Source organism: Blennius ocellaris, assembly GCF_963422515.1.
Source record: "Blennius ocellaris genome assembly, chromosome: 2".
Lineage (NCBI taxonomy): Eukaryota > Metazoa > Chordata > Actinopteri > Blenniiformes > Blenniidae > Blennius > Blennius ocellaris.
Genome location: NC_137651.1, coordinates 24,186,469 through 24,201,541, shown reverse-complemented (window position 1 = coordinate 24,201,541; position 15,073 = coordinate 24,186,469). Strand labels below are relative to the sequence as shown.

Genomic DNA, 15,073 nt, shown 5'->3' with positions numbered 1-15,073 from the left:
AATGAAAAATGCAAACATTTTAAGTGCAGCAACGGTTTCTAGTTCCGTGCGATTGCGCCCGGTTTCAGGTATCTCAGATTTTTTGTGGTTTGCGTGGAGTTGAACGTACACATTAGATAAAGCCTTTGTGAGGCCGTGAAGCCGCTGCAGCTGGGCTGATCCCGACGCGTTCCTGCGGCTTCACACCAGATCTCATCAAACAAACCGTCTCACCTGCTTGTTTGGGTGCAAGCCGTCGTAGCCGAGCACAAGGTTGGAGCGCCGTGTGTGCAGCAGCAGGTCACTGGGCTTGAAGGGCAGAGAGAATCCCTGTACGCTTTGGCAGAAGTCGAACGTGTTCCACAGGTAGTTGTTGGTGGCGTCCACAAAAAGGTACTGCAACGGGAGCAGAAGCGCCGCGATCAGGACAACGTGCGGCTGGGATTCCTAAATGTTTTCAGGCGGAAACGTGAAGGAATCGACACCATTCTGGAAATAAGGAGATGTCTGCCATTTTTTAACGTGATTGGATGTTTTTACAGTGTGGAAGGAAGTGGCAGGACCGAGAGGGAAACCCCACACATTTACCTGAATCTGGAGGCTGATTTATACCTGAATCACCTGGATTAATGGGCTGATTCATACCTGAAACACCTGGATTAACAGGCTGATTCATACCTGAATCACCTGGATTAACGGGCTGATTCATACCTGAATCACCTGGATTAACGGGCTGATTCATACCTGAATCACCTGGATTAACGGGCTGATTCATACCTGAAACACCTGGATTAACAGGCTGATTCATACCTGAATCACCTGGATTAACGGGCTGATTCATACCTGAATCACCTGGATTAACGGGCTGATTCATACCTGAATCACCTGGATTAACGGGCTGATTTATACCTGAATCACTTAAATTCAACTCTAAGCTGGTGACTCAATAAATCAAGAGTATTGCAGTGGTGGTTCATCTCATATACTTCGAAAGTTACAGTTCGCCTTGTCATTTTTACAGATGTATTGCAATAATGATTTCAGGGTTTGAGATAAAATTCTAGGATTCCTGTCGATTGATGTATTTTTTTCTGGCTTCTTTACTCATTCAGTGGTTTCTCTGCTGGTGGACTGCTTGATGGAGCAAAACAAGACGTCTTCGACTGTGGGAAACTTTGGACGATATTTTACACCTAAATCTGTCACTTTAAAAACTGAACAATGGATGAAAAACCACTCTGCGATCGACCGCTGGACAGAATTACAGCCTTGTGTCTGGATGAATATGTTCAAACAGTGCCGGTCCATCCAGGACCTGCTGCTTTCACTCCCAATTTTCTTTTCAGAACTGCCACCGCAGTGCCAGGTCGAGCAAGAACCAGCTTTCAAATCTGGTTCCATCTTAAATCCATCTTAAAATTTAGAGGTTTGTGGTTTGTCTGAATGTTCTAGAAAATTAAAAGCAGGCAGCATATAGGCTGAGTCAGAAAGAAAGTCACATCTAATCCACTGGAGCAATGCACAACCAGTCAAAACTTTAACCTGCACCAACCACATAGTCAACACTTTAACCTGCACCAATCACAGAAGTCAACACTTTAACCTGCAAACTGAGTGACTTCCTACTTTCGCAGATTCGTTTTGGCATCCTGGTGTTATCGTTGTAGGAATCCCGATGAACCGGTGAGTGAACTTTCCATCAACCTTTATACTTAGTTTCTGTGAACTTTTATACTCGAGAATCTCCGCACCGATGGGCTGTAACCACTGTTGAAGCAGGCTGTGGAAAATCAGTTTGGACTTTGAAAATAAAAAGGAACACACAATGAAAAACAAGATCCAAGTGGGTACGTTTTTGTACAAGTCGTACATGTATGAACTTGATCCCCGTCGCTGACCACAATACATAAACTCTCCAAATCATAAACATTATTGACGGATTATCCCGTTTTAAAAGGGCAGTGACCCCTGTTGGGGTATTTCTGACAGCAGATTCCTTTTGTTCTTTCCATCCATTCCCTCAACATGTTCAACTCCTGATTAGAAACCTTCACTAAATACGACTATGATCATCGGCAAAGCCAGCTAATTGTTTGAGAAATTCAGTGGGCCACTGTAAAGCTCTAAACACATTGAGATATCTCCAAACAAGCTCAAGAGGAAGTAAAGTAGCAAATAAGCACTCAATACAATGAAAACTGGGAAAAGTGGGGGGGGGAAACCACACAGACACTCCCCAGACAACTGGCCAGCTCAGGGAGGAACTGAAAAAGGTGTTTTTAAACAAAGATCTTTCCCCCCCCCAAAAAAAAAAAAAAAAAAAACTGGGAGGATTTCACCTATTCAGTGTGTCTTTCCTAGATCAGAAGCCAATCAGAACTCAGCTGAGGGCCACATGTTTGGACTCACCCTCCTGTTGTCTGCAGGACTGTGGTACAACTGGGAGATGGCCTGCTTGGTTCCCTCCTTCACTTTAGGCCCCAGCAGCTGGAACTTCTCTGAGAGAAGTGCGAAGCTGGTCCCGTAGTCATTGGACACGTAAACCTGAAGGCGTGGAAGAAGAAGAAGAAGGAGAAGCAGAAGCAGAAGAAGCAGAAGAAGAAGAAGAAGTGATGAGCGTCTGCACCCTGTGGAAAAACAACATGTGTGGATTGATCTGCAGCAATGATGGCAAATTGGCAGTAATTGAAATCAGATCCATGCTCGTCTGGCCACGAGGTTTCAGTTTGTGCCAGAGTCCAGAGAGGGTCACACTTTGGTCACTGTACGGAGGAAACGCATCCATGTGAGTGTGACTGAACCAGTCGGGGTGTGTCATCCCATCTCAACAAAAGAAAGTGGATTATTTTGAGGATTTCCCCCAGATGTGTATGCTGGTCCTGAACTTCTTTAACGTTGTGTCAGTCCCACACATATCCAGCCAAAACAGCCCCGAATCATCAACACATAGACGAGATGGATGGTTGGATGGCCGTTGTGCTTTAGGGACGAGTCTCGACGTTCAGATATTTAGCAGCACGACACAGGGAGAAGGAGGTCAGCGCCAGAGTCCTGTGATTTAAGATTTGTTTGTACCATGGTCATGACTGAAAGAATCAGATGGATGGATGGATGAATATTATGGATCTGGTATGTTTGTTTGTGTTTTATTTAATTTTTTTGTTTTATTGTTGTACCCACCCAAAAAAACTCTTAAGAGGCTTGTTTGTAGCCCCCTGAACTAAAAGGAGTCAGCCCCCCCCCCCCCTCCCTAAACACAGTAATGCCAGCGACACTGTGCTAAAAGGGTTCCATTAATCTGTAATTACCTCGAAAAGGGCAAAAGTATTTCTCATGCACTTCCCTCAGGGGACAATTAGGAATTTAAAAAGTCTTTCAAAAAACATTGGCTTGGCAGTTGTGGGTGTGCGAGATAAGGGATAATTAAAAAAATATCCATTAGCCTGAATGTGTAATGAGAAGGAGGAGGTCTTAAAGAGGAGAAGTGTTATATTATTATCCAGTCAGTGGACTTGCTTGTTTGATCAAAGCAGCCATTAATTAATCCAAAGTGTCAAATCTGATTTTGTCTCGTTTTGAAAGGATGTCTTTCATTATTTAGCAATGAAAATAATAATAAAAAAACAAAAAAAATAAAACACCACCCTCGTCAGATTGAGGACGACCTGAGGTGAGGATTAGCCGGCTTCATTTGTGACGCTGGGACGTGTGCAGGACCAACTCACAGAACTGGTTTTGGGTCCCGTGGCTCCGGCGCTGTCTCGGGCCAAGGCCACGATGACGTTGCTCTTCTCGCCGGCCCAGTGGACCACCATCTGGTTGTGAGAGTCGTTCAGGTTGGCCTGCAAGGGGCAAAAAAAAACAAAAAACAAAAGAAGAAAGCGACGCCATCAGGGAGGAAGCAGAGGAGAAGGAGCTCACGCAACAGGATATAATCTCTGAAGTAAATTATAAACAGGTCAGACCAATTGAGACACGTATCTGGTTTATAGCAGCCATTCTTCTCTGTAGGAAAGCTTGATGGCGGTATTTCATCACACGGTGTATGACGGGGTTTTGGAAGCTTCGACTTTTAGAAACTAAAGTCTGCAGTGTCACAACTTCCTGATACCACCACGTTGCACTGAGAACCCGCTTAACATGAATCTGATCACGCCGAGTCACATAATCTAATAATTATAATATGATTATGAATATTTAATGACTTGCAGCCAGTCTTTATTACTGCTGTGAACAAAACAAACTATTAAAGCAGCAGAGCAAATTAAGAAGGTGGACCACAGTTCAGTAATTTACCGTTCCTGATAATAAAGAACTCAGGAACAAATGATTATTCATTAAAAAACAAAAAAACAAATATTTAGCCACAATATTTGCTACATTAAACAGCTGTTGTTCCTGGGCGTGCTGCAGCTCTCCCCCATAGCACCCCCAAGAAATGTCATTTCAGTGGTTTATTGAGATTTTTTTTTTATTTATTTTATGTGTGAACATCATAATTGCCTGGTTAATTAATAAATACACCAATAAAACGTTTTGAAATCCATTTTTAAACTAAACAGCCATGTGATGTGATTCAGCCAGTCTCTGCAGCGCATGCATTAACCTTTGAACTGACTACTCCCTATTAGTACGAGCGCATTTTTCTTGGTTACTGTGTAGTTTACTAATAGTAATGGAACATGGAGGCTTTTTGCCAAAAAAAAAAAAAAAAAAAAAAAAAGGAAAACAATAATTGATGCATTTGCTCTGAACAACAACAACCGACGTTTTATTCTGACGTCTCATGGTGAGCGACGATTATTGCCTATTTGGTGTTTGAGATTCAAACTCTGACTCCTAGTTCTCTCTTATTAATATAATTAGACCCATTGAAGAGATAATGTTTCTTTCAGTGGAGGTTCTGGCAGCAGGAGTCCGTGTCTTTGTGTGTGAGGTCAAAATGAAAAGTGCGTTTTTCCTCCTGCTGCTGTCGAGGCTCCAGCTGTGGCATTCTGGTGTGGAAGTTTCTTTTCAGTGGTGAGTGTGAGTGTCAGGCTTGGAAACCTTTCATCTTTAACATGTGTGTGGGCGACTGTTACGTGTTGCGGCGCGGCGCGGCGCGGCGCATACTGTCGGCGTTACAGTGGGATTTAACTAGAGATCCCCAACAGCACCATCACTACAAGATCGAGCTCCCGCGTGAAAACGCCATATAAACAGGAACCTTTTAGATGAAGTTCCTCCTATCTGGCAAGTTATGCAGACTCGTGACGGCCTGCAAAGGAAATAGGTGAGTTGGTGTGTTTGGTTTTCACTGCTTCACCCTCTCATCTCCGCACTGCTTCTCTTCATCTTTTATTGATGACACTTGGAGGCAGGCAGGCCTCGGAAAGTCTTCCTGCTTCAAAGACATCCTCTTCCTTCGCTTTTCCTGGCAGCTCAAATTATAGCGCACACACACACACACACACATATATATATATATATATATACTTCTGCTTTCTGACACCACAACATCAAGGCTGAAGTCAATGACCCGCTGCTGTTTCTGCACGAGGAGCTGAGAACTAATAAAACATTCATCATTCATGCTGAGACGGATCAGCTGTCGACCCCGCCGGTTGTTAACGTTGACGTCTCAGTTCAGCATTTTTACAGTGATGCTGAACAATAATCTCACAAAAGCTAATAAAGGAACGAGGCGGCGGCGGCGGCCCACAGGAATCTATAAAGCGGCGCAGCATCCACATATACTTCGCTGTGATCAGAGGAGGGGGGCTGAGGATCACAGGCGTTCGACACCAGCTCTGCCTAGTTATGAACGACTGCTTCACTTTGACATTATTAAAATCAAAGCAAGGAAATACACTTTTGAACTCGTGCAATGAATAGAAGCTGAATACAGAGTACCCCATTCTGGACTTCTAACTTCGGGTTGTTTTTGAAGACAATCCAAAATGTTAGCTTCAGTTCTACCGAGCGAGGAGTTTTGTTCAAACACATGCAGTTTGGTTTTTTATATATAGTACCAGGACATACTCCGATAAATGTCACACCTTCATCAGGTAGTTTAAGGCCCCGCTGACACTACATCGTTTCAAGTGGAACCGCATCGCGTTTTGAGTTTTCATTTCAAACAACAATATCTAAAAACGATGTTCGTTTCCACGGAAATAGCAGAAACGCTGAAAAACGATGTAGTTTTCATGTTGGGACACTAGTGGGCGCTGTTCTTTTCAATGCTGTCGTCTAAAGGGGGGCCCCACTTTGAATTTGGCAGCAAGAAACGAAGAGATAAGGACCAAACACAAGAACTGACGGGAACCTCAGAGTCGATCTAACTCAGTGGTTCTCAATTATTTTCTGTCACGCCCCCCCTAGAGGACAGAATTTTTTTCAGGGCCCCCCCCCCGAATTGTACTACCATTGAGAACTTGATAATATGTATTTATTTATCTGTATAAACCACTGTATGAGTTGCTGGCACCAGCATTCTGCAAACAATCGCCTGATTATCAAAATAAATCTGCTATGGTGTGAGGGTTTTTTGCACCTTGCGATGTGGTGGGCAACTTTGTAAGAGGCTAACAGGCTTTTTTGTTTACTGATGCCGCGCTGACAAAATGACCGGCTTGTTGGCGATACTCATGGAGTTTACGATGAAAAAACTCCAGTGGCTTACTGACATAACGGGTGTATGGTCTCCAGGTGTACGGTGTATGGTCTCCAGGTGCCGTCTTCATTTATTTGGTTTCATGCTCTGCTGCCAGAGTTTTTAGGCATAAAACACAAATGGGTGTTTCCTCGTTTCCGACGTGTTCACGGTAAACCCAAGGGCTATGTAGGCATCGTCATATCTCCTGCTCTTACTAGGTTTATGTTTACTCTCACCTGTTTTCTTTTCCTCTGACGCCTCATCCTTTTTTCTTTTCACTCCTGTCAGAAACTTCTCCACCTCCTCCTCCTCCTCCTCCGCCAGCTCTGTAGTACACAGGTGTTCATGTGTAGTACTTCTTCTACTCTACTGGTTGAACAGGCAGCCTGTTGATTAGTTTGAGCACTGCTGCCACCTAGTGGCTGGAGGCCCTTTTTTATTGTTCAAGCATGAATAAAGACACTAATACTGAAAGTCGCGCCCGCCTCGCGCCCCCCCTGACACCCCACCACGCCCCCCCAGGGGGGCGCGCCCCACCATTTGAGAAGCACTGATCTAACTGAAGAACTCCCCACGGTTCTACAGACAAGTTTCAAGAGCCGTTGGTGATTTCAGGTAGTAAAAAAAAAAAAAAAAAGCGGGAAACCTATTAATCCTAACACCGTAAACTTCTCTACCTTTAAATTTGCTGTGAACACGGGACCAGCACAGACTTTACACGACTGAGAATCTTAAGGCATCAAACAGGTCATCTGAGGTGAGATTCTGTACCACTCAGGTTTGTACGGACACTCCAGATTATAGAGCATCTTCCTCCTCTAACATCCAGATTATACAGCATCTTCCTCCTCTAACATCAGATTATAGAGCATCTTCATCCACTAACGTCAGATTACAGATATCTATACCGATAGTCATTAGGGATATGTATAAGAATTGCCTTCAGAGCTCAAATCTGTTGAGCTCAGCTGATAATGACGTGTATTTCTCATCGGTACATGAATGAGGAATCATTATTGTACAATTTCAAAGTGTTACATAAGCAGCGGCCCCGTCATGTAGGTGTGCAGTTATCTCCGTTTTGTCTTTTTTTTTTCTGCAGTCAGACGCGATGCTGCAACATCATGGCGGCAGTCCAGAGGTGGAGGAGGTGTTCTTTATCTGCACCCCTCCATCAATCCCTGCGACAGCTTTGTGGTTTCTGGGGGAGTGAGTGTGGCTGCAGGGAGGAGGGACGGAGATGCACACACACTGTGCATCTCACACACACTGCATCACACACACACACACACACACACACACACACACACACACACACACACTGGATCACTCACTGCATCACACACACGCTGCATCTCAGACACACTGGTATCCATCCTCTCAACGCCGCCCGGCGCTGCACCGTCACAGCCGGCAGATCAGGCAGCGTTCAGACCAAAAGGCACAAATGAAAAGTGTCGTCTCTTTAAGCGGACCTTGAGAGCCGACGGGCTTCCACTGGAAGTTTATGGCTTCATAACAGCTCCTTTGCTCGCCGTCACGTGACCGGAGCTCCAGATATGAATCTGAGCACGCTACCTTCTGCACCACATTAACCAAGAGGATAACTAGGTAGGTCAATGGTTAAACATTCACCTTCTCACTCGTCAAAGGGAAACAGCAGTCGGTTAGCGTTTTGTCCAGAACGAGGCGTCACTTTCCACAGGAGGACAGAATTCCAGTAAACAGCTGTTTGGAGCAATGGAACAACCACACGAAGCAACACGTCGGATATTAACCACAGTGTATCTGGGTTCTTGTACGAGTACAAGTACTCCATGCAGCACTGGATCTCTATGCCCCGGTATCGGTACAGGTATCGGTGCAGCCCTGGTACGAATAGCACTTTGAGATTTACGAATGTAAAGTGCAATACAAATAAAATTAATCATTATTAATACTAGTAGAACTTCATTAACCATTTAATAACACATTGATGTCAATAGAATTACTCCATGACTTCTTTTCAGATAGTTGGGTTTGAACAGTTTCCTATTTTTTTTTTTTTTTAAGTTACCAAGTCAACCTCTGATGAGCCCCTGGGGTCGGCTAATGGATCCTCCTGACCGTACATCCTTTTAATACAACCACTGGCCATAAATGAATTGTGTCAGAATAAGAAAACCAGAGCTCTTCCAGAACTGGAGCTGCAGGAGTTCAGTAAAATGACCCGACCTTCAGTGGGAGCAGTTCAGGTTCCGCTGAACGACGATCTTACGTGAAGGTTTTTGTCCTGACCAGACGATACTTCACTTTATTTCACAGTTCGTGACTCAATGGAGAAAATTCAGCATTTTAAATTATACTGGAAATGAAAACCCGGAACAAAAAAAAAAAAATCTATAAAAATAACTGACTTTTACACACACGAATCTCTTAATTAAAAAGTCCTTCGTCGCAAGCGAATACATTTTTGAAGGCCTGAATGTACACGAATCAGAGCTGGCAAAAACTTGAGGTGAAGTACACACGCTATGTGCAAAATGTATAAAATGAAGCCCCCGCATCATGTTTCACCTCGAGCTGCAAAAATCCAGACACATATATAACAGCTGAAGACAAACTAAAAATAACAACAACAAAGAAAATATATTTATTGCTATTTGCACAGGTACAAGACAGTACAAGGTAAACTGACACTGTTATACATGTCTGTCAAAACATCAGTAAAGTATTTATATTATAGCTCAACTCAGTATCTGTAAGAAATGTGTCTTCATGTACGAAGGATTAATTCGTTTTTATGTCTTTAAATCAGTACTTGTATCGGTAGCTGAAGGTGAGTACTCGTACTTGTCGCCATACTTTAAATAAAAAAGTAGATATTGGTGCATCCCGAGTGCAAACCAAACATGTAGGAAGGAGAATGACAGTGGAGGACACAGATATAAAACACGAGATGCCTCCCGGCGCCGCCATCTTGGGGAGGTCTCCCGCTCGTCCTAGAAAATCCACAGAAACATTCGTAGCTCGCTTGCTCGTCCACTTAGCATGACGAATCATACCTCACTTTAAAGCTGAGGAAAAGCTCTATCCAATGGAAACCTCATGGAAAAAATATTGGGGGGGGGGGTCTTTTCTACACCTGGAATCTATATGTTTAGCATTAGCAGGAGACCTCCCCAAGATGGCGGCGGTGTCGGCATGTCGTGTCAACAGGCGCCAATAGACCGTGTGGAAATCTAGAGTTTATATCTATGGGGGAACCCATGAACTGCTTCATTTCTGTTGATACTTCACATCAGCCCTTTCTTACAACTTGTTCAGGAAAAAGTCTTGGGAACTTTGTATTCATGGAGAAACACACCGGGGCACCAGGGAGGACGGCGGTGTGGAGCTCGGGCTTTTTCCAGCGCGGAGCCAAACTACTCTCCTGCGATTCGCTGCATTCCTGCGACTCCTTCCCGGCCCTGCTGGCACTTTGGGATCCTTTCAGTCGGCGTGGAGGAGTTGGGCTCCGTGTCTGGTGGTACCAAGCAGCGGAACACAGCAGCACAATGCGCCTGGGCATTCAGCCGACTCCCCCGCCCTCCCACCCGCCCTCCCTCTGGCTCCGAGCTCGCCTTTATTCAGCCGTGTGTGTGTGTGTGTGCAACAGTGACATCATCTCTGCAGGACTGGCAGGCGGTGAATGCTGGCTGCTCTTCCAGCTCCCCGCCGGTGCGTGAGCAGGTCGTCCTGTGCCGTTAGCAATCTTTACTGTCTTCACGTCGGCACCGAGGGTTTAACCACGGGGCGTCCTCGGCGTGACGGCTGCTGCAGCGGCCCGCCCTCCGTCTGGGTCCCTCTCTCCACTTTGGAGACCCAGGTGGAAAATGCCGCAAAGCGTCCGTACGTCGGGGTTGAAGTGAGGGGCTTAAAATCTGACGAGCGTCAATGGAAAGAATCCAATAAATTGTGGGCTATTTGCATGAGCAGAGTGAGAAATCTCCCTCAGAAGGTCGGCCTACCGATTAATGATTGAAAGGTCACATGTTGGGACTGCGATGTGACGCAGGTCTAAGCACACTGTGACTCATGAGGCAAATTCAGGCTTCGTTTAAACAACATCTCAAGGGAAAACGCCTCATTTTTGGCATTTTAGTTTCAGAGAGGTTACCCGCGAGGTTTTTGGAGACGAGGCCCGTTTATACAACAAAAGCAGAAACGAGTAAAACGACGTAGTTTTCATGTCGGGCCAAGTGTTTGAAATGGAACACAACACGCTATAAACCTTAACACACCTTAACCCTAACCCTACTTGCACGTGTGAAGAAGTGTTTACTACATCCACAGCGGCAGGCAGCGTCTCCACCGTCGAGTCCCAGCGTTTCCATCCACACAATGAAAAAAATACTTTTTTCTCCCAAGCGTTCTCCAAAACAATTCCATCCACACGTCACTATGAACACGGCTCAACACGAGGTTTCAGGGCATGTAGTACACATGCCAGGCCTTTAGGGGCGCTGTGACTCACCAAACACACCAAAAAAGCAGAAGAAGACAGAGCACATAGAAATTTAGAAGTCGATTCCTGCTCTAAACCTGTATACAACTCCAGATCTTGCCGTCCACGCTCCATGCGTTATCGAACCCGATACCAAATACGAGTATTAAACACTGCCTTTCCTCGTGGTGGCGCCATGACACTGCCACACAAACGCATCACGATGAAAAAGAAGGCATGAGACACCAAAAGAAAACCTTCTGCGACTGATTCCTACATGAAATTAAAAAACTTAAGACTTGAAATGAATATAACAAAACCTTCCACGTTAGAGACTTGGAACACTAACGTGAACTTTCACTGAAATACTCACAAGTTAAATCTTTAAAAAACTTCAGAAAATATCAGCTATCAGTCTGAGAAAGATGAAATGTACACATTTGATTTAATATAGTATTGTCATGTGAACCTGACCTTAAATGTTATGAGAAAACACTTGCCTCGCCCAAATACTACGACACAAAACAAAAAAGCTTTTACTTCAACCTCACAGATAAGCTCAATGGTCTCAGCAAACAACCTCCAATCAATAAAACCACACTTGAGCCAGCAGGAGAAGCAGAAGAGACTTTTTTTCAGTTCAGATTTCAAGGCAAACGTCTGCTGAGGACAAAAAAAAAAAGAAACTTTGATCAGACTGGAAGGGGTTTCAGAGTCGTCCTGAAGGGTCTTTTAAGATCAGCAGAAGAGGAATGACGCAGCAGTACACGGAAGCGGAACCCTGTCAGAGGGAATTCACATCACACAGCTTCACAATCTGACTGAAATGAAGCAGGAAGAACGGTCCAAATGTCCTCCTGGACGTAATGCAGCTCTGATCAGCAGATTCTCATTCTAATTTGTTTTGCCCCTCCAAAACAACTTCCTGGCTTCCTGGCAACCTACTGGCTTAAATCTGGTTTCAGCGACTTCACTTGGAGAAATTCCTTTTTTTCCCACATTAACTCATCGTGTTTGCAGCAGATGACCTCATTAGTCAAAGGTCAAAGGTCATGCTCAGGCAGCCCCAGTGGTGACCTGTCCACTGCAAACTCCAGATCCCAGGTCCTCCATCCACTACGTTAGAGGACAGACACGCATTGCGTGGCGTCAGGCTTTGCACGTCGTGTTTGTCCACACGCGAGACTCCGATCAGATCTGCCTTTATAAATCAATTCAGGCAGAAAAAAAACAAAAAACTGGGACATTTCAAAATGTTCGGAGAGACAACGTCTTCTCGTCTCCGTGTTCAGAGGACTGAATGGGAAGTGGGCCAAAGTTGTTCCGCCGCACGAAAGCTCTGCTTGAAACGTCTCGACACGCAGCTGCACAAACTCCACCAGACAAAACCTCATGAAGATGTTTTCATACTGGAGCCGAGGGCCTCGCTTCAGTCAGGAGTGTGTGTGTGTGTGTGTGTGTGTGTGTGTGTGTGTGTGTGTGTGTGTGTGTGTGTGTGTGTGTGTTTCAAGATTGTCATGTAAAGCTTCAGATGTCTCATAATACTCACTATATTAGTGTGGGGCCGTGTTTAATCCTGTTAATGACTGTTTTCTGACTAGTCTTACGAGGGCTGCTCGATTATGTAAAAAATAAATAAATAAATCACAATTATTTATTTACACGATTATGTGTTCGAATTTGGAACAGCATTTATTTAACAGGTTTAAAAAAAAAAGAGTCCTGTTAAATATATAAAAATATCTTGTATTGTAGTAGTAAAAAATAAACTGTTCTACTGCACTCAATTTTTTGAAAACAAGAAATGAATAAAATACAATAAGAGACAGATATACTTCAACATAAATACTTTGATAAATTGGCCCAAAATAAAATAGTGGTGGTGTGGAGGCTATGAACAGCAAGGAACTCCAAACGTTATTCTCCATTCCAACACACTTCTCAGAAACGCTTTTCTTTTCTCTCCTTTTTTCTCTCATCTCTCCAACGGAGCGCACACAGGGTCGAACAACAACATCTTCTCTACAAAATAAAGTTCCCCACCGTCCCACAGTAACTGGGTGAATTATGACCTTAACTGATCACCACAGTGGGGAACTTTATTTTGTAGAAAAGCGGGGTTTTCTGGTCGGTAGTATTTTGGTGTAAGAGAAAAGAGAGAAAAGAAGAGTTACTGAGAAGTGTGGATTAATGGGGAATAAAGTTTGGAGTTCCTTGCTGAACACGCCGCCCCCGACTCCCGTTTATCGACTCTACAACATCATCCTTTTTCCTCCATTAGAGGATTTTTGAGATCGTCTGGAGCCAAAATCGTAACGACGGTTAAAATTCCAATCAATATGTAGTAAATAACTCTAATAGAATCAGGACATCTCCAGGTTGTTGTCGTCCACGTCCAATGTGAATCTGAGTTGGGATGCACCGATTCCCCTTTTTTAAAGGATGAGTAGTAATATTTAGTTACTTGCCATTCCCGAGAACCGATAAGAGTACTTATTGAATGTCATTAATCTAGAAGCAGACACCGCTTGTGCTCTCCTGAGGACCTTCGGTTTATCGGGAAGCCGTACTGGTGTGGGTTCATTTCTTAATCTGAGATTTATTTTACACTGGAGCTGTTAGAGTGAATCAATAAATTAAAAAAGAAAAAAAAAAAAGACTGAAGTATGATAATTGTGTTTCCCGCAGGGTGTATTCATGCTGTACAAATTCAAAACAGACAGAAAACTAACTATTAAAGAAGAGCGTTAGTAATCAATGAATTCAGGAAAAACTGCATTAACAAAATAAAATGCACAAAGCTATAAAAAAAAAACATGTCCAATAGGTCAAAAGTGTCAGAGTCACAGCGGGTATACGTTAGAGTAAAGAGAAACAACACTGTGACATCGATAAAATTTAAAATTTCTTTGTAGTTTTGACAGTTTTTCCATGTTGGAATGCAAAAAAACCCCCCCAAAAAACCACAGCTGAGGGTTTAATCCAGAGGCAACTATAAAATAAAATTCCAGTGCAGTAACCTCAAACCAAGGCAACCGTTCACAGTGAATTAAATAGCTTTGCACAAAATTTGAAAGCCTTGAAATAATAACAGATAACTCAAGTTCAACATTACGCTATTTTTTTCTTTATTATTTTATTTTGTCATTTTCACACTAGAACCTGTCGTCCTGCAAGACAGATCAGGCCCACAATCCATATGTCTGATGGCGAAACGACTGGCCACAGACTTCAGGGTTTACAGGAACGAGACCAACCAATGAGACAAATGTACTTCCTTCTTATGATCGTGTGATTTCATGTCCTTTTAAGTGCCCCCCCCCCCACTCTGCTGAGACGAATGGATTCCTGATTGTGCGTGCACACTGTACCCCGGCTCACACCGAGCCATTACCTCCAATTACAAATCAGGATCAATCTCTTTAACAAGTCGTGCCGCCATACGAGCCAACGGGGACAGAAGGCGAAAGGCACAAGCACTCAGAAAGCCGGGCATTTAATCACAGCCTCGCATCCGCCGTCGATGACGAAACCCCATCCCACCTCCCCCGGAGGCCGTTTTGCTCTCCCGGCGCCGTGTTTGGACTGCGGGTGTCACCAGACGGCGACGCGCCGGTTCGGCAGTTGACGACGGATGACGAAGACACGCGTCTCCTCTTTTTCTTTATTTATTTTTACCTCTGAGCCTCTCTCTCTCTCTCTCTCTCTCTCGCTCTCTATTTCTGCTCTCACCTCTTGAGCACAAAGCTCACTCTGTTCTCATGCTGCCGCTTTTCTCTTACCGTTATTCCCACAGCAACCGGCATGAATAAGCAGTAAATCTTCCGGGAACTTGAGAACACTCTCAGAGAGGCCGGCAATTGTTTGTGATTTCCAGTGTTGTTGTTTTGTTTTGTTTTGTTAAATATGGCCTACACTGCTAATAACAGGACGGGGCAATACATACAATTTGTATGTATTGATTGCACATTCCATCATTATGGGCATATATA

General features: G+C 44.1%; 1 protein-coding gene across 1 annotated transcript in view; it reads right to left on the bottom strand.

The window, feature by feature from the left end:
• Positions 1-15,073, bottom strand: part of sorl1 (sortilin-related receptor, L(DLR class) A repeats containing) — a gene marked incomplete at its 5' end in the record, with an annotated part of 67,073 nt that overhangs the window by 48,774 nt on the left and 3,226 nt on the right. Inside the window, 3 exons of the mRNA XM_080514735.1 lie at positions 214-375; positions 2,389-2,523; positions 3,705-3,821. Of these exons, the coding sequence (XP_080370861.1) occupies positions 214-375; positions 2,389-2,523; positions 3,705-3,821 (414 nt within the window). The remainder of the gene's footprint in view (positions 1-213; positions 376-2,388; positions 2,524-3,704; positions 3,822-15,073) is intronic.